General features: G+C 41.1%; 1 protein-coding gene across 1 annotated transcript in view; it reads right to left on the bottom strand.

Annotated features, from left to right (window-relative positions):
* slc13a4 (solute carrier family 13 member 4) overlaps positions 1 to 18,509 on the bottom strand; it is a 47,688-nt gene that overhangs the window by 24,504 nt on the left and 4,675 nt on the right. Inside the window, exon 2 of the mRNA XM_012854931.3 lies at positions 6,927 to 7,055. Coding sequence (XP_012710385.2) covers positions 6,927 to 7,055 — 129 coding nt within the window. The remainder of the gene's footprint in view (positions 1 to 6,926; positions 7,056 to 18,509) is intronic.

The following is an 18,509-nucleotide window of genomic DNA, read 5'->3' as shown; positions in this document are numbered from 1 at the left end:
ATAAATGTCCTTTTATTTAATTGGGAAAGGTTTACAAAGTGCCATTAAAGATAAGCTGCAAACCGCCAGATACATGGCAAAAAACTTTTTTGGAATGACCATGTCCTGGATGACTGAGAATCTTCACCAGCATATGCCAGATACATGTTGAAATATAAAAAAAGCCCAAGGATTGTAAAGTATTTTCAAATTCTGTTTTTGAAGGATTTGTCTAGTTCCATATTGACTTAGCAGCATTTTCTGTACACATATTGACAAATATATTTACAGCTGTTTATTGAATTTTTCAAACCAAGACCAGATTTTCCCCATTTCTCTCACTCTCTACCAAGCACAGCTTTTGCCAGCTGAGGAAAAAGGAAAAAAAATATGTGTAGTTCCTCCATCTAAAGTTAGTTGTCAACTAAAGAGAATTAAGACAGGTTCAAATATTCCCAGTGCTGACTGATGTAAACGGAAGCAGTGAAGCATGAATACCATGTTTAACTGAGACAGAATCCCTTCTAGCACATTTTTGAAGGGTATGAAGGATATTCTCTAGCTGTCCCCTTCCGCTTTCTGCTGTCCGCTTTCTCAACCATAGAAAAACTTCGTAGACTTAGAAGATCAAAGTCTACATTTCCGCTAATGCTGCTCCTTTCAGCTGACAACAAACACTGAGGACAATAATAGTCTGAAAAGGTTGCATAAATCTCTACCGACACCTTTTTAGATAATACTGGAGGGATTACAGTACAGCTCGGTAGCAGCAGCTTTCTCATCGTTTGGACAAACCCAACCTGGTCACAAGAGGCATACAGCTCACAGTTTATGTAAGGCTAATAAGGAATGTGGAGAACAAAAGAAAATTGGTATTAAAACATCAGTCAACATTTGTCCTGCGTTTATGTAGTTGGGGACAGTTGCTTATGACGAGGGGCTCTGCGTCACTCAAATAAATATGTGGTGCAGAGATACTGGGAGAGATCTGAGAAAAATGCACGCAAAGCCGAATTCTTGGAACCGACTGAACAGAGAAAGCCCTTTCACCCAAATTCTCTCTGGTCTGGATTTATTAGACACATTAGAAACACTTGACACCTGCCTATTTACATCAGTCTTTCCTTCTCTCTACCTTTATTCATAATCAAATATCAATTTTTCTGCCAAGACTTGTTGCTTGTTGCTTTATGTTGCTTTTTGCACAGTACCCTGCAAAAGCATTCAGGAATTAATTTTTCTATTTTTTTTCCCAAAATAAAGCATCTGTGAACAAGAACTTTCAATTTTTAGCTCAGACTCTCAAAAGCGATCTGATCCAATAGCTTAATTGGGATGTTTTACTCAAGAAAAATGTCTAAAAACATAAACACCTACATTTTGATTCCATTTTAACCAATGAAAAATCTATGCATAACATTTCATCAATATTTTATATATTCTTTAAATTCAAATTGTGGTTGGGATTGAAAATTGTGTTGTCAGCTTAATAAAGTCAGGCATGCTGTTTTCAAGCTGCTTAATATTTGACACTGCTTGTTTAAGTATATCTTTAAAAAAATGGAAATAGGTGCTTTGAATATTAGGAAATAAGAACTGGGAGATATGCACATCTTTCACAGTTAAAATTTTATTGTAATTAAATTATTTACATTTTGTTACAATGAGTTTTAGCGCCGAGGCAAAAACTCGGACATGGGAAGAGTTCGGAGAGGCCATGGAGAAAGACTTCCGTACGGCTTCGAAGCGATTCTGGTCCACTATCTGGTGTCTTAGGAGGGGGAAGCAGTGCGGTACCAACACTGTTTATAGTGGGGGTGGTGTGCTGCTGACCTCGACTCGGGACGTCGTGCGTCGGTGGCCGGAATACTTTGAAGACCTCCCTAATCCCACCAACACGTCTTCCATTGCGGAAGCAGAGCCTGAGGACTTTGGGTTGGGTTCTCCCATCTCTGGTGCTGAGGTTGTTTAAAAAGCTCCTCGGTGGCAAGGCCCCGGGGGTGGATGAGATTCGCCCTGAGTACCTTAAGGCTGTGGATGTTGTGGAGCTGTGTTGGTTAACGCAGCTCTGCAGCATTGCATTGCGTGGACATCGGGGGCAGTTCCCCTGGATTGGCAGACTGGGGTGGTGGTCCCCCTATTTAAAAAGGGGGACTGGGGAGGGTGTGTTCCAACTATAGAGGAATCACACTCTTAAGCCTCCCTGGTAAGGTCTATTCAGGGGTTCTGGAAAGGAGGGTCCGTCGGACAGTCGAATCTCGGATACAGGAAAAGCAGTGTGGCTTTCGTCCAGGCCGTGGAACACTCGACCAGCTCTACACCCTCAGCAGGATTCTGGAGGGGGCATGAAAGTTTGCCCAACCAGTTTACATGTGCTTTGTGGATCTGGAGAAGGCATTCAACCGTGTCCCCCGAGGGATCCTGTGGGGGGGTACTCCAGGAGTATGGAGTACCGGGCCCTTTAATAGGGGCTGTCAGGTCTCTGTATGACCGGCGTCAGAGTCTGGTCTGCATTGCCGGCAGTAAGTCGGACTCGTTTCCAGTGAGAGTTGGACTCCGCCAAAGTTGCCCTTTGTCACTGGTTCTGTTCATAACTTTTATGGACAGAATTTCTAGGCGCAGCCAAGGTGTTGAGGGGATCCGTTTTGGTGGCCTTAGGATTGCGTCTCTGCTATTCGCGGATGACGTGGTCCTATTGGCTTCATCAGGGTCGTGATCTACAGCTCTCACTAGAGAGGTTCGCAGCCGAGTGCGAAGCGGCCGGGATGAGAATCAGTGCATCCAAATCCATGACCATGGTCTTGAGCCGGAAAAGGGTAGAGTGCCTTCTCCGGGTCGGGGAGGATGTGCTGCCCCTAGTGGAGGAGTTCAAGTATCTTGGGGTCTTGTTCACAAATGAGGGGAAGATGGAGCGGGAGATCGACAGGCGGATTGGTGTGGCGTCTGCTGTGAAGCGGGCGCTGTACCGATCCGTTGTGGTGAAGAGCGAGCTGAGCCAAAAGGCGAAGCTCTCGATTTACCGGTTGATCTATGTTCCTACCCTCATCTATGGTCACGAACTTTGGGTTGTGACCGAAAGAACGAGATCCCGGATACAGGCGACTGAAATGAGTTTTCTCCGTAGTGTGTCTGGGCTCTGCCTTAGAGATAGGGTGAGGACCTCAGTCATCCGGGGAGGACTCAGAGTAGAGCCGCTGCTCCTCCACGTCGAGAGGAGCCAGTTGAGGTGGCTTGGGCATCTGGTTAGGATGCCTCCTGGACGCCTCCCTGGTGAGGTGTTCCGGGAACGTCCCACTGGGAGGAGGCCCAGAGAAAGACCCAAGAGACACGCTGGAGGGACTATGTCTCCCGGCTGCCCTGGGAACACCTTGGGCAGCCGGGCACCTTGTACTATAAAAGTACAAGCAATTGACATATAAAGGGGTTTGACAATGAAACTGAAACACCTCTCATTTTAGTGTGGGAGGTTTCATGGCTAAATTGGACCAGCCTGGTGGCCAGTCTTCATTAATTGCACATTGAACCAATAAGAGCAGAGTGTGAAGGTCCAATTGGCAGGGTAAGAGCACAGTTATGCTCAAAATATTGCAATGCACACAACATTATGGGTGACATACAAGAGTTCAAAAGAGGACAAATTGTTGGTGCACGTCTTGCTGGCGCATCTGTTACCAATACAGCAAGTCTTTGTGATGTATCAAGAGCCATGGTATCCAGGGTAATGTCAGCATACCACCAACAAGGACGAACCACATCCAACAGGATTAACTGTGGATGCAAGAGGAAGCAGTCTGAAAGGGATGTTCGGGTGCTAACCCGGATTGTATCCAAAAAACATAAAACCATGGCTCCCCAAATCACGGCACAATTAAATGTGCACCTCAACTCTCCTGTTTCCACCAAAACTTCCGTCGGGAGCTCCACAGGGTCAATATCCACGGCCGGGCTGCTATAGCCAAACCTTTGGTCACTCGTGCCAATGCCAAACGTCGGTTTCAATGGTGCAAGGAGCGCAAATCTTGGGCTGTGGACAATTTGAAACATGTATTGTTCTCTGATGAGTCCACCTTTACTGTTTTCCCTACATCCGGGAGAGTTACGGTGTGGAGAAGCCCCAAAGAAGCGTCCCACCCAGGCTGTTGCATGCCCAGAGTGAAGCATGGAGGTGGATCAGTGATGGTTTGGGCTGCCATATCATGGCATTCCCTTGGCCCCATACTTGTGCTAGATGGGCGCGTCACTGCCAAGGACTACCGAACCATTCTGGAGGACCATGTGCATCCAATGGTTCAAACATTGTATCCTGAAGGAGGTGCTGTATATCAGGATGACAAAGCACCAATACACACAGCAAGACTGGTGAAAGATTGGTTTGATGAACATGAAAGTGAAGTTGAACATCTCCCATGGCCTGCACAGTCACCAGATCTAAATATTATAGGGGGTTTTCAGCTGACGTCACGCTCACGTGACTACTCAGCGCGTCAGCCATATTGGGTGGCAGTCGTTTTGCACCGTTGACCTGCGTTGTATGACGCCTTAGGCAGTATTGGAAGTGAACAATGGGGAAAACGTGTTTAATGGTTGGTTGCACGGCCCGTGGAGGTAGAGATCAACGCTCTTTCTATCGCCTACCAGCCGTGATAGTGAATCAGTGTGAAAAAACAAAACAGCTGTCTGAACAACGCCGTCACCTATGGCTGACACGGATATCCAGGTCCGATTTGGACGGTGTTAAGCTGGAATACGCCAGAGTCTGCGGTGCTCACTTTGTCACAGGTAATTAACTGTTAAGTATTTAAAACATGTAAGAAGAATATATTAATAATAGGGCTTGGGTGTTATGACTTATTACTTTACGCGGCTGCCATGTTGACTGCCTCCGCCGCCTCTACTGCCTATTACTACCGCGTACTGTACTCCCTCTCTCAGCCATGTTTTAATTTGATTAATTTCACCTTAACTTGATTTCAACCATGGTAAACCGTTGCTGTATTGTGGGCTGTAACAGCGCAACACATGATCGCCATGGGAAAAACATAGAAACAGATTAATTTTCCACCGCTTTCCTGCCTGGAGGCGCAACCACGGAGAACAACTGTTAGCGATAACAAAGAGTCGTCGGCTCGCTTGGATCGCGGCTGTAAGTCGACCGAACATAACTTTCCACAGTATCCCGATGTCAATGAGAGTGTGTTCTAAACGTTTGAAACACATAGCAGCAAGTTAAAAGTACATTACATGCGCGAGTGGTTGTTAGCACTAACGGTTAGCATGTGCCAGAGCCCGTCTGAGCACAGCTTACCTTTGAACGAGTTACAGAGATAACAAAGCGTCGTCGGCTCGCTTGGATCGCGGCTGTAAGTCGACCGAACATAACTTTCCACAGTATCCCGATGTCAATGAGAGTGTGTTCTAAACGTTTGAAACACATAGCAGCAAGTTAAAAGTACATTACATGCGCGAGTGGTTGTTAGCACTGACGGTTAGCAGCTACTAAACTAGCATGTGCCAGAGCCCGTCTGAGCGCAGCTTACCTTTGAACGAGTTGCTGTGTTCCCACTGTTTGCTGGCTTTATGATCTGCAGCTCCTACCGGCGCCAATACGGTAAATACAACTTAATTTTTCACTGGTCATTGTTCTGCTTAAATAATTAAAGCCGCGAGCAGCGTCGATTGGCCTTGCAGCCAAGCGCCTTCGCGCACCGCCCGCCGCCGGCCGTCAGCCACCGCAGAAGCATGCGACACATTTGCGTCGGATTGTTTACATTTTTACCATCTTATTAAAACTCACCCGTCCATGTATGATGGCGATTTCCTTGATGTACATAACCAGATGTGAACTGGTTGTGAGCCTCTAGACCCTTGTAAGCTCTCATTTCCTCAAGAGTGTGCAGAGGGTTTTCACCGAACACCAGGTAATGCACTATGTCGCCGTGCTCTACATTTGGCCAATCATCTGGATTACGGCTAAACAAGGCACCGTGGAGGGCATAGGGGTCCATATGGTCGATCACGGAACATTTCCTCAGATATACGTCCTTATCTGGTCGCTCTAGCGTGCTGGCGTACTTATCCATTCGCGATACGATAATACGTGTACGACAACTAGAGATAAGGAAGTGTGCCACCCAATATGGCGGACCGGAAGTTGGCCAGTGACGTCAGTGAAAACCCCCTATTGAGCCACTTTGGGGTGTTTTGGAGGAGCGAGTCAGGAAACATTTTCCTTCACCAGCATCATGTTGTGACCTGGCCACTATCCTGCAAGAAGAATGGCTTAAAATCCCTCTGACCACTGTGCAGGACTTGTACATGTCATTCCCATGAAGAATTGACGCTGTATTGGCCGCAAAAGGAGGCCCTACACCATCTTAATAAATCATTGTGGTCTAAAACCAGGTGTTTCAATTTCATTGTCCAACCCCTGTATATTGCTGTAGTCCTAAGGAATGCGCTCATGATTTAAGAAACATATAAACAGATTTGCTTTTCTGTGCGGGCTGAATACCGATGTAGTGTGCACAGCTTCATGGGAACAGTGGCTCTATTCCTTCCTATGCTTCTTAGCTTTCTTTCCTCACATGTGCCCTACCTCCATTCCTTCTGTCCTACCTTTGTTGCTTGTGTCTTTCCTTTTGTGCTTTTTGTTAAATGTGCTCTACCTCCATTCCTTTCCCATATCATCCCTTCTTTGCTTTCTGTCCTTTCATTCCCACATCATCCCTTGGTTGCTTTCTACCCTTCCTTCCTCAACTCTGTCAGTCCTTCGCTCTCCTGCTCCCTCCCTCCTAGCAACTGTTTTTTGTGAACTCATGTAGTTTAGGTTTTGAAATTGATGTTAAGAACTGAAAACCCTGGAAGATTGAAGCAGCAACAGTATGACATTTTTACAAAGCTTCAGAGAACTGAAGCTGGTTAGCGGAAAACTAATCAGACAGCCTCACCTCACTGGACTTGAGAACTCCAAAGAGCGGATAGAGGAAGGCCGGGACCAGGGCAGCCGCACCCAGGGGAACAGCCTCAGACACCCAATAGACGGCTGTCACCATCAACACATATGCACAGCATGCTTCCTGCAAACCAGAAAGCACAAGCCTTAAACCTCTGTGAAACAACACATAGAAACAAGTTATCAAGTTTAAAAATAATAATAATAATAATACAACTTATTACTTGGTTTCATGTTGTGTGTGGATTTTATTATTTCAAACAAGCTTGATACTTTCCTTTTAATATCACAGATGCCAACATGCAAGGCCAGCACTCTGTTGAAACATCAGCAGGCTTACTACCAGGCTCTTCAGTCCTAAAAACTAAGTCAAAATCTTATGATTTTCAAAAAACATGACTAATTACTTTCATTGACCTTGCAGAGTGGACGATTGTGGTTTGTTAAATAAGTTTGAATTCATGATGTCATTATAAATTTGCTATAAGTAAAATTTGTGAAGCAAATGCTATGTACTGCCGCTAAGATTAGTGTTAAATATGAGCAGTTTCCTGCCACCAACACATGCTTTGTGAGCTTGAACTTTTATTTTAGAGTAGCATTGAGTATATCTTTTTGTGGGTCAGTTGTTTGCAAGTCCTTTCAACTTCTCCTATAGTCAGGGGTCTCCATAGCAAGTCATCACAACAGACTTGACTGGGTGTGTGTGTAAATGATTGCAGTATGTGACATGTCCAGAACAGGTCATAGCTTATACTTTCTCAAAGTACTGACTCAGAAAAAGATAGCAATGCTGTAGATCATCTCTTAGGAACAAGACAACTTTTGAAAACTTTTTTATGATCCTGACAACCGAGTTTGAGATACTGTTGTCCCCTGATATGCCTTAAACCTCTGTGAAACAGACAGCCTCAAAGAAGGATAAAGACGTCTTTTCAGGTGCTAAACGCAATCGAGAAGGCAGTAGAAATATTATGGCTTGGTTTGCTTTGATCCCAAAGGGATATACCAATAGCATCTCTTTTCTGCTATATTTCCCTGCTTGTCTCCTTTGTCTTTCCTTCTTCACTCTTACTTCATTTCCAAATCTGCAGATGTTTTATACAGCTGAAAATACATTAAAATACTCCAGGCAAATGACAACCTAGAAAATGTCACCTTGAACTTGACCAAGTTACTAGGCCACTTGGAAAGCTACAACAAAATCTTCAACAAAGTACCAAGAGAGAGTAAAACAGGTGGTGAAAACCAGCTCTATGGTAAGACATCTGTACATCCACCATGCCAGTCATGAGAGACCCCGATGGCATAACTGAAAGGCCAAAGGACCAGATAGAAGCCAGTGAAATCAAGACACAAAAAAGCCCCTAGGCTTTGAGGGTGTCCCCCTTTGTCCAGAACCCTGAGACTGTAGCTGAGGACTACTAAGCATCTGAGCCATTATCGAGAATGAAAAAACTAAAATGCTGGAGTAAGCCAGCCAGATGAGCCCTAGTGACGAACTGCTGGCTGCAAGAAGATATTTGGGAGCAACCATTATTGAAAGCTATACATACTTATGGCATGTTGCTGGCATTGGCAAGTCTTACAAAGACTAGACAGGTAAGACTGCACAGAAGCACTAATTATGGCACAAAAAAGCTCCTCAACATAAGTCAGACCTAATGCAGGCTCTGCAAAAATGCCCCTGAGACTATTTCGGGCATATAAGCAGGATAAGTAAGATGGTGACAGACAAAGCATAAAGGAAACATCATAACCAAGAGGATTGAAAGGTTCAACAGAACCTTCACACGAGTATGGGCTGGAGGCCCCATAGTAACAGTTGGAGAAACCAAGAGAATGATAGACTTCCTGGTCCAGGCTTTTAAACAAGAGATGGCTATCCAATCAGGTATTTACGGAGCCCCTAAAGGGACATTGAAGGGAAATGTTTATTTTAAAATTTTCGGGTGTGCATGAGATACTTTCTTGTGTATCTGCTGCACACGAGAAAGGGTTTTGTTTTTACCTCCTTCAATGTCCCTTTGAGGGCTCAGTAGGCATTGAAGGATTGAATAAGGTATTAAAAAAAGAAAAAAAAGACATGGCAGTAATGTTAAATATAGTGATCCAAAAAGATGGCAACATCATGAAAATGGCCATTAGAAGCTTTAGAAATACCATAGGCTAGGTGAGAAAATATTAAAGTTACAGAGAGCCACAGGAAAACTCAAGGATGTAACCCCAAATTAGGAGAATGGCATCACCACATCCCAGGAGCAACCTCTGAAAAGAATACAGTACTAGGATACTGCACAGAACCCTCAAGATTCCAGGCCTCCGTTAGACGACCCGTAGCTGTATAAACCTGTACAGTGCACATCAATGGCCTTCAGTCACATTCAGACAGGATGGCGTGGTTCCCCAACCATGTTCCCTGGGCAACATACTGTACCTGAGTCATAGGAAAGGATTAATCCTACAGCATGTCGTCTAAGGGCCAGCAATCACCCATCAACTTAAATCAGGGCTGCTGTTGCAGAAAAACATCTCAAACTTGTAGGGTGTACGGCCCTGTGGTTCACCACTAGGAAGCACTACATTAAGAACTTAAATCAGATTTAATTAGATTGCTCACCGTTTATGTCAATGCACATTTTTGTTTCAAATTACATCAATAAATTGATATGAAAATCTTTTAGTAAAACCACTGTGATGAACCTGGTGACTATGCCTTTTACACAATCAAACTAGTTGCAACTATAGCTATTAATACTGTTAAATAAATTATAAATTATAATATGTTGTATACCATGGACAATCAAAAACGTTTTTACAATAGATTTGCATCATTACTGCTCAGAGAGAGTGACTCTCCAAAATTTATACAGCATTATTAAAATGGTAGACCAAGATAAATCATTCAACATTCAATGGAAAGGGGAACTAGCCTTTTTATACACATTTTTTAAAACAAGCAGCAAATACATGCTTGCATAAGTAAACACCCCCTAAATAAATATTTTGTTAGAGTTAATTTAATAGCAAATGTCAGCATGCAGTCTTCTTTGGTAGGCATATTGCCCACTCTGCCTTGCATCATGATCTGTCTGTTTGCTTTAAAAAAAAAAAACTTTAATACTGTACCATATTTCATTGTGGGGGCACCTTTGGTATGTAATGTGTTGTTTTTGCACCAATAGTTCAGTTTTGGTTTCATATTCCTCTGTGCCCAGAGGGTTAGATTTAGAAAAAATTGTGTCAGGAAACCAATTCAGTGTTGCCAGTTATTGCAAGAGAAACAAGCAACCAGCTGTATTACCTCTACCTTGTAAACAGTATAAATCAACAAGCCCAAATTCGCTGATAATAAGCGGATATTGCGACACTGTTGGAACCCTGGAACATAGTGCTGAGTGTTTCTGGAGGTCTCTTTTCCCGTCTGCCATCACTCATTACCAAACGTAAAATAAATCATGACTTTTTGGATTGCTTATTATTTATATTACTTACATCAACAATATCATATTTACTGTGCACTATTTTTGAACTGAAAAGCAAATAAAAATTGGTTTCGTCATTGCTGTGGTGAAACTAATTTTTCGTATTTTATACATGTTGGTTGAATGTCCCTCAAGGATTGCCATAGGGCAGCCAGGCAGTAAGCTGCCCGGCGTTTTGTATGGAAATGTTGTAAGAAAAAAAAAAAAGCCCAGCTCCGAGACCAGTCTAAATCAACCTCCAGCAGTGCTGGTAACAAACCCACAAAGCTTGGTTACACTACCAATTAAAGAGTTAGGGTCATACCGCAGCGCACTACTTACAGAAAAAAAAGGATACCGCCATCTCTCTTTTTGAGCAATGGGAGTTGACCAAAATAACAAGAAGAATAAAGATAAGAACAGCACCGCTTTTAACAACGTTTTTTTGTGGAGCTCTGACAGCTGCTGCGGAGAAGTCTGTGTGGACGTGTATTTCAAACCTGGACAGTGACGTAAATGGCGGATGAATATCTTGTTGTGAATGTTATCATACTTACAGGTATCAAAACCCACTAAAATGGACACTAACCACAAATGATTTCTAAACCTAGTGTGAACGATGTGTTGAACAAAAAGTTAGCTCCAAAATTATCTGACTTACATCGTAAAACACGGCATATTAGTCTGGAAAGCCACTGGTAGAGCCAGATTTTAAAGGCAGGACTAACAGGGTCTGCAGAAACAGGTCAGAATCAATCCGATAAGTAAGGATGTGATGCAAACTCCAGGCAACAGGCTCTGTTGTAGCTCTTAGAGCAGCCACTTGTTGAGTTTTTAAAGATATACCCAGCTCATTCAGGACATAATAAAAGGGCATCATTAAAACATTGCTCCGTTGTGGCTGCTATCTTGACTGTTATGGTTACAAAAAAGTGCTGCTGCATTATGGGTAAAGAGTGATGCATCGTAAACTTCCACGCTGTGATTGGTCTGGTAAATTTTAGACCGGAGAGTCTGATCCTGTCCAGACTGACAAGCTGCGTATTGAATACACATAGCACAAGTCAATCTGGCTGACCAGGCAGTGCAGCGTATGTGACCGTGTGTAGACCTTTTATGACCACTAATTGTAAAAAGTAAAAAATAAATAAAAATTACTGATCATTTCATTATTTGCTTTCCTCAACTTACCTACAAAAAAAAAAAAAAAAAAAAAAAACTTTAAACAAGAGTTTTGATGAAGACCATTGATTAGTACTAATGAAATGACAAAGGCCTTTGTGTCTTTACAGGCAACTATTTGGAAAGAACAGTGTACATATTTAATAGTCCAACACAATGAGCAACTAACTGGAAATAGCAACTAGTTCTTCTCTTGGGTCGATTCTAACACCAGCCTGGAGGCGTTGTTGGGAGTTCCTCTGAGAGGGTGATGTCACACTGCCTAATAACTTATTAGGCAGTGTGACATAAAGTGTTGCTCTAACAATGTTGGAAAATAGAGTCACGGTTGCTGTTCTTACGCTATAAAGACAACTTCTATCTAGAACCATCAAACTGAGAAGAAGTCAAATTGATAAAAAAAAAAGAAACAAAATAGTATTTCAGACAACTAAAGACATATAGACAGATGTTCTGAATTGTAAGTTAAGCTTCTGCAATAAATAACTAAATAAATAAGTGTACCCAATGCTGGACCAGTCTTTGTTTCAGACAGTACAGAATTATTGGAGCTACTGTTGCAACATTCTCTTTGTTCTTTTTCTTTAGCAAAGGTAGCCCTCCGGGACCAGTGCTGCTGTAATTTGTGTGCCTGTCCTTTCCTCAAACTCTCAGCTGGTTGTGACAGATCAAGGTTTATCCCTGTTAAACAAGGTTGTTCTTTTACACATTCCCCACATGACCGTTTAGAAGGCTGAGCTTCCTTAGATAGAAAACTTTTCACCTGGATTGCATTGATATATTTGTGGGTATGACTTCAATCCATTTTTCTTATAAAGTGTTGTGAGGTGATCTACTGTACTGGGAGGGGAGATGCAACTATAATTAATTATATCCATTATTTTGTTTGATCAGGGTCATTATAAGTCATATTTAACAGGAGTCGACTGACCTACATACAAGTCAGCACCACAATGAATAGACACAGGAGGCAATACAACATTTTCCATCTGGACAAACCTGCTGGATTCTGGTAACAAAAAAAATTTAAAAACAAAACAACTAAGAATGTAATAAGATAAATAAGCGCCAGGTTAAAATACTTTTGAAAATAAAATCCTCATATTGATCTTTTTCTTCTAGTTGCTCCCAGTGTTTGAACAATCTCCAGAGTATCTCAGAGTTACATTTCTTATGTAAATGTTCCATATTCTTCCAGACCGAAACCTACAGTTCTCAGTCCTTTTCAGCCATTCTTAAATAATAAATTCAATTAGATCGACAAGAATTTATTGCATTGTTTTGACAGAGTTTAGGCTGTAAATATGCAACCCGGAAAAAAGACAGAAAAAGGAAGGACACAAAGAAAGAAGGAAAAAAAGAAAAAAAAGAAGGACTGACAAAGACTTAGGGAAGGAAGAACAGAAAGACAAAAGAACAGATAAAAAGGGCAAAAGTACACAAAGAAAGGAAGGAAACTAAACATTTACGTTCCAAACTAAACATTTGACTTTCAAACTAAATACTTTGCTCAGAGCTAAATATGTAGCTTGTTAACTAAGTCTTTAGCCAATATGTAGATTCACTTGCAGATAAGCGGAAGTTGACTACAAAACAAAAGCTGGTTCTTGTGAACCTCTATATAAGCTCCTGCTGCTGGAGAGACTGAACCGCTTCTATTATCATTGACCCTTTTTTCCCTTCAACGTGTCCAACATCTTTGCTGAAAACATAGGATGAGCTGTTTTAATGACAACAGAGATATTTACTCATTAATCTACAGCAATAGCACCAACAGCTGCCACAGAGCCACAACCAACCATATGTTTGTGACCTAGCTGGGAAAAAAGAAGTTACATGAGCGATAACTGAAGCAGTTCAGTCTCACCAGCAGCAGGAGTTTACATAGAGGTTCGCAAGACCCAGCTCTGGGTTTGGTAGTCCAGTTCCGATTATCTGCAAATTAATTTGCATATTAGCTAAACATTTAGGTCCGACCTAAATATTTAGATAGCAAGCGAAATATTTCATTTGAAAATGTGACATTTCTAAATGTATAAATGATATTGTGAAAATCTGGCTTTGAAAATTTAACCCCTATTTTCCTTTTATGACAGGCTAAACAACCCAAAATATTGTTGTTAATTTTGGACTGCTTAAACTTTATAAACAGCACCCCATATTTTCATATTCCAAACTCTAATTTGCTTTTGCATTGTTATCCAGGTTGTTATCCAGACTCCATAGGAAGCCTGTATTTCTCTTGCATGATAAACATTTTTATCCACTTGCTAAACAACTAGGAGAGGTCTAACTGATCATCTATATTGCTAAAAACTACTTTCCTTGTGGCATTTTTGAAAAATCCTCCCCACCAGGGATGCAAATGGTTAGACATAACTTAGTTCCCTTTTGTTTTAGTAAAAAAAACTTCACTAAGCCAGGAAGCACACGGTGTGCTTCCACAGACAGCGTTAGGCCCTGGAGATTTAGTAATAACCGTCATCATTAAGGATTAGTAACAATCCTGGGATAATGTGAGCTTGTTCTGAGATTTAAGAGAGGCATTTAACAACAACACATTATCAGAGAAATCTGTTCTTTTAAAGTTACTGTAAGGTTTTAAACATCTGGTAACCCTGATTACCTGTTAAAAATAGCTGCAATGTTATCATAAAGGTTTGTGAAATTATCTAACGTCAGGAATGTTTTGTTTTCCTTTTTTTGTTTTAGTTGTATGCAATTATACTTTATATTACTGCCCTCTTAAAACATCCTCCTATCTTGCAAGGGGCCTAGTCACATACTACGACTTTACCAATTTCTATGCCAGTAGCTCACTGTTTTTCCGATTAAATATTGTGCCCTTATTATATTTTATTGCTGCATTTACACTATTTTATTTATTTTTGCTCCATTTGTTAGTAAAAGAAGGACTGTTGTATACAGAGCGACCAGAAGTACGACGTATCATTGGAGCTGAGTGAGTTAGTAACGTCCAATGGAGCTGTGAAAAGACGGAGCTTAATTAACCCTAACCCTGTAGATCAGGTTGGTCTTCATCCACAAAGAGTTATCACTTTACTGCAAGGTATTGCAGTGCAGTCTGACTCCTACAGTAGCTGTGTCAATTGTTGCCATCTTTCTGGAAGTTTCATGACGCTGTCAGCAGATGGCACAGCAATGTTTACGTCTGCTGATCGTGCCTGGTGCAAAAGTGCCTTTCAGACTCAAAAAGGACTGGGTAAACACCATCAGGACAAACACTTGGCAGGTACTGTTTAATTCAAAGATAAATGTTTTTTGTGCGTTTTATTTTTATGGTCAAAGTATGTCACTGGGCCCTTTAACAAACCCAACCTAAATGCATTGAAATGCGTACCTTTTCATATTCCTTGATATTTTCCATATTTTTTCCCATTGCATTTACACACTTGAATGTATTTTATTGGGATTTTATGCAGCGTGCTGCACAGTTGTGAAGTGTAAGGAAAATAAGAGGTTTTTCTAAATTTTAAGAAATGACTTTCTGAAAGAAATGTGCCTTACACTTGTATTCAGCCCAAAACTTATACTGTGCCCCAGGGCTCTGCACTCGGGCCCCTCCTCTTCATCATCTATCTCCTTCCCCTTGGCAATATCTTCTGCAAATTTAATATCCACTTCCATTGCTATGCCGATGACACCCAGCTCTACCTCTCCACGCAACCATCGTCCTCTCTTCCTCCCACCTCCCTGACAGATTGCATCTGTGAAATAAAAGCCTGGTTCACCAACAACTTCCTTCAATTAAACAGTAGTAAAACTGAGGTTCTCCTCATTGGCACCAAATGACTGTTTCCCACTTATTATTGACAGTTCCTCCATCTCCCCCTCCCCCCAGGTTAAGAGTCTGGGTGTCATCCTTGATAGCATCCTATTCTTTCAATCCCATATCAATAAGATTACCCGGTCTGCCTACTTCCACTTAAGAAACATCAACCGCCTCCGTCCCTCCCTTACCCCACACACTGCTGCCATACTTGTCACAGCCTTGTCACCTCCCGACTGGATTACTGCAACTCTCTCCTCTTTGGCCTTCCTCATAAATCACTCCATAAACTACAACTGGTCCAGAACTCAGCTGCTCACATCATAACAACCTTCACCAACTTGCCCCCCCCCCCTATCTGTCAGGCCTCCTGCATATTCCCACCCCCTCCCATGCTCTTAGATCCTCATCTGCTTTACACCTGTCTGTCCCTTCTGCCCGTCTCACCACCATGGGGAGCAGAGCATTCAGCCGCTCTGCCCCCCGCCTCTGGAACTCTCTACCACCCCTACTTAGAAACACGGACTCACTTCTCCATTTTAAATCACAACTCAAAACTCATCTATTTAAGACTGCCTATTCTCTTTAATTATCAATTCCCCTGCCCCAGCCTCTGTATCTTTTAAATGTTTTTTGTTTGATTTTGTTTCTGACATTCTGTTTTTTTATCCTTTTGTACGGTTACCTTGAGTGTCCAGAAAGGCACCTTTTAAATAAAATGTATTATTATTATTATTATTATTATTATTATTATTATTATTATTATTATTATTATTATTATTATTATTATTAATAATAGGTGGACTCTCGATATGCTAACTGGTAAAGAATATTCTTTAACACAAGTTTATTTTAGGGTATTAGAATAGAGGGACAAAACAAAAAAAAGTGCCACACTTCAGATTTCTATTGGTCAATCTTAGCAAAAATTATGATGCAGGTCCTTGGTTAAAATCCCGGGCTGGGGTCTCTGCATGTTCTCACTGTGAATCCATGGGTCCTCTCTGGGTACTCCAAGTTCCTTCCATAGCCCAAAAACATGATAGTTAGATTAAACATTCACTTTAAACTGCTCTTAGGAACAAGTGTGTGCCTGCATGATTGTTTCCTATGATGGACTCCCAACCTGTCCAGGGTGTACCTTGCCCAATGCTGGACTCCAAGTAAAATCAATTGAGGTTCCTAATATGACAAAATGTGGTAAACCTAAGAAATATTCTACCACAAAAATGGAAATAAGTCTATTTTTCAACTATCTGCAAAATTTAGCTGTGGCATGACTCTGGGCTGTTTTATAAGGAGACTAAATCTAAATCTTTCTAACAGATTTTCACTTGAAAAGAGCACAGAAGACTTTCAGGCGTTAGAAAAAAGCTGAAAAAATAACAAGGAGATTGGAGCTCAAAATCGTCCTCACACGCAAATGTGCAACTAAACTTTTAATCCCTTCAGAACACAACCCAGCTTTGCAAAGATTTTATTTTTTGGCAGCTTCCATCTTCTTGTTGTTTTGAATCTTGACACGTGAACCACTAAGAAATGTTGGGACAGAAAGATGCTACAAAAAAGAATAAAAAGAGGTAGATTAATTCGCTGGTTATTGATTAGCAGTCCTGATTACTCCTCTATAATCACTGACTTGATTTGCTTTAGTTTCACAAGTTAAATGCTGTAACCCCTTGCCATAATCAGACTTTATCCAGACGTGTCAGGTGCAAAGGTTAATACAGGTTAACTAAGTAAAGAGTTGCTTTCATGTCACATGTGGTTTGCTACAGACTTCCTTTGAAAAATAACAATGTCTTAGTCATACAAATATGTGATCAATTCAACAGAACAATTTGCATTTATAATTTTTTTTTTACATTTAAAAAGAAAATACCTTGCTAAGTGCTGATGGTGCACGCACATTCAAAGCAGGAAACTAGTACGTATTATTGAACTACTATGTAATGTGGGTTGATACATAACATTATTTCTAATACTCCTGTCACACTATTGAAAATTTGCATTTGGTTTCATCAGTGGTGGGGGACAAAATCCCCTCATTGTGCTATTAACAGTATAGCATACATACAGTGATCACCAGATAAGCAAGGCTGCCATGTTTTAAAATTCTGGCACAAAAAGCAATACAATTTATTCTCAGTTGACACTTAATATACATTTAAAAAAAAACAAGCAAGACAGTGATGATAATGTACCCTACTCTGATTTGCTGTTCAGAAAGGGAGACATTCATAGCGACATATTTCAAAGACTAGAAGAGACTTCATGTTCCATAACATCCCATATATTCCTCACAATTCAACCCACTCGGGCATTTATGGCAATATAGAAAGCACTGTAGCAGCAATTTTAGTATCTAAATGGTTTATCTGCTTATAAAAACGCAATTAAACAAAAATGTTTTTTGAAGGATATATTTGAATGAAATTTGAAACTTTTTTAAAAATAAAAGGTTGAGGTAACCGTCCTAAATTTACATCAATCTACTAAACCCAAGACTTTGTCTTAAAACAATTTCCACCTGAATATCCCATTGATTATCTCATCAGCTGACTGTTATCCAGATACTGCCAGGGAAATGGGAACAAAGGAACAAACACACATTGGTTTAAAGACCTCTGAGGGATGAGATAGATAATACACTATCTCACTCTATGAGTAAAACCAGATAAAGAAGCAAACTGGCAAAACATAGCAAGCAATTACGCAACAGAGCACCGCAACCGTATATTTAAAAGACAGTACAAAAACGTTGACACCGCTGCAAGCTAGAATTTACAACCCATAGTAGGTAGTCAGAGGTACCTACGTAGACATCCGTACTAAAGTCAAATAATTTACTGATGTAATCTCCTACTAAGGGCCCTAATTTAGGGTATCGGTATTATTCTGCAATTTAAAAAAATAAACAATGTCGTTCTTTTTAAAGAAACTCTGGCACTATGTAGTCTGTGGGATTCCAATCATAAATGCTGTAATGTTTTTGTAGTGGATGGGAATTAAATGCATCAAAATTCCAAAGTAAAAAATCCTTAGCATGACTAAAGATGTAGCAGGCTAAAGATTCTCCTAAAATCATTATGGTTTAATTTGGGTTAGGATGAGTTTATTGGAAACAAATTCACAACAATGT

This window comes from Fundulus heteroclitus, unplaced genomic scaffold (assembly GCF_011125445.2).
Source record: "Fundulus heteroclitus isolate FHET01 unplaced genomic scaffold, MU-UCD_Fhet_4.1 scaffold_50, whole genome shotgun sequence".
Taxonomy (NCBI): domain Eukaryota; kingdom Metazoa; phylum Chordata; class Actinopteri; order Cyprinodontiformes; family Fundulidae; genus Fundulus; species Fundulus heteroclitus.
The sequence above is the reverse complement of the archived record's forward strand: the minus strand, read 5'-3'. Positions and strand labels throughout refer to the sequence as shown.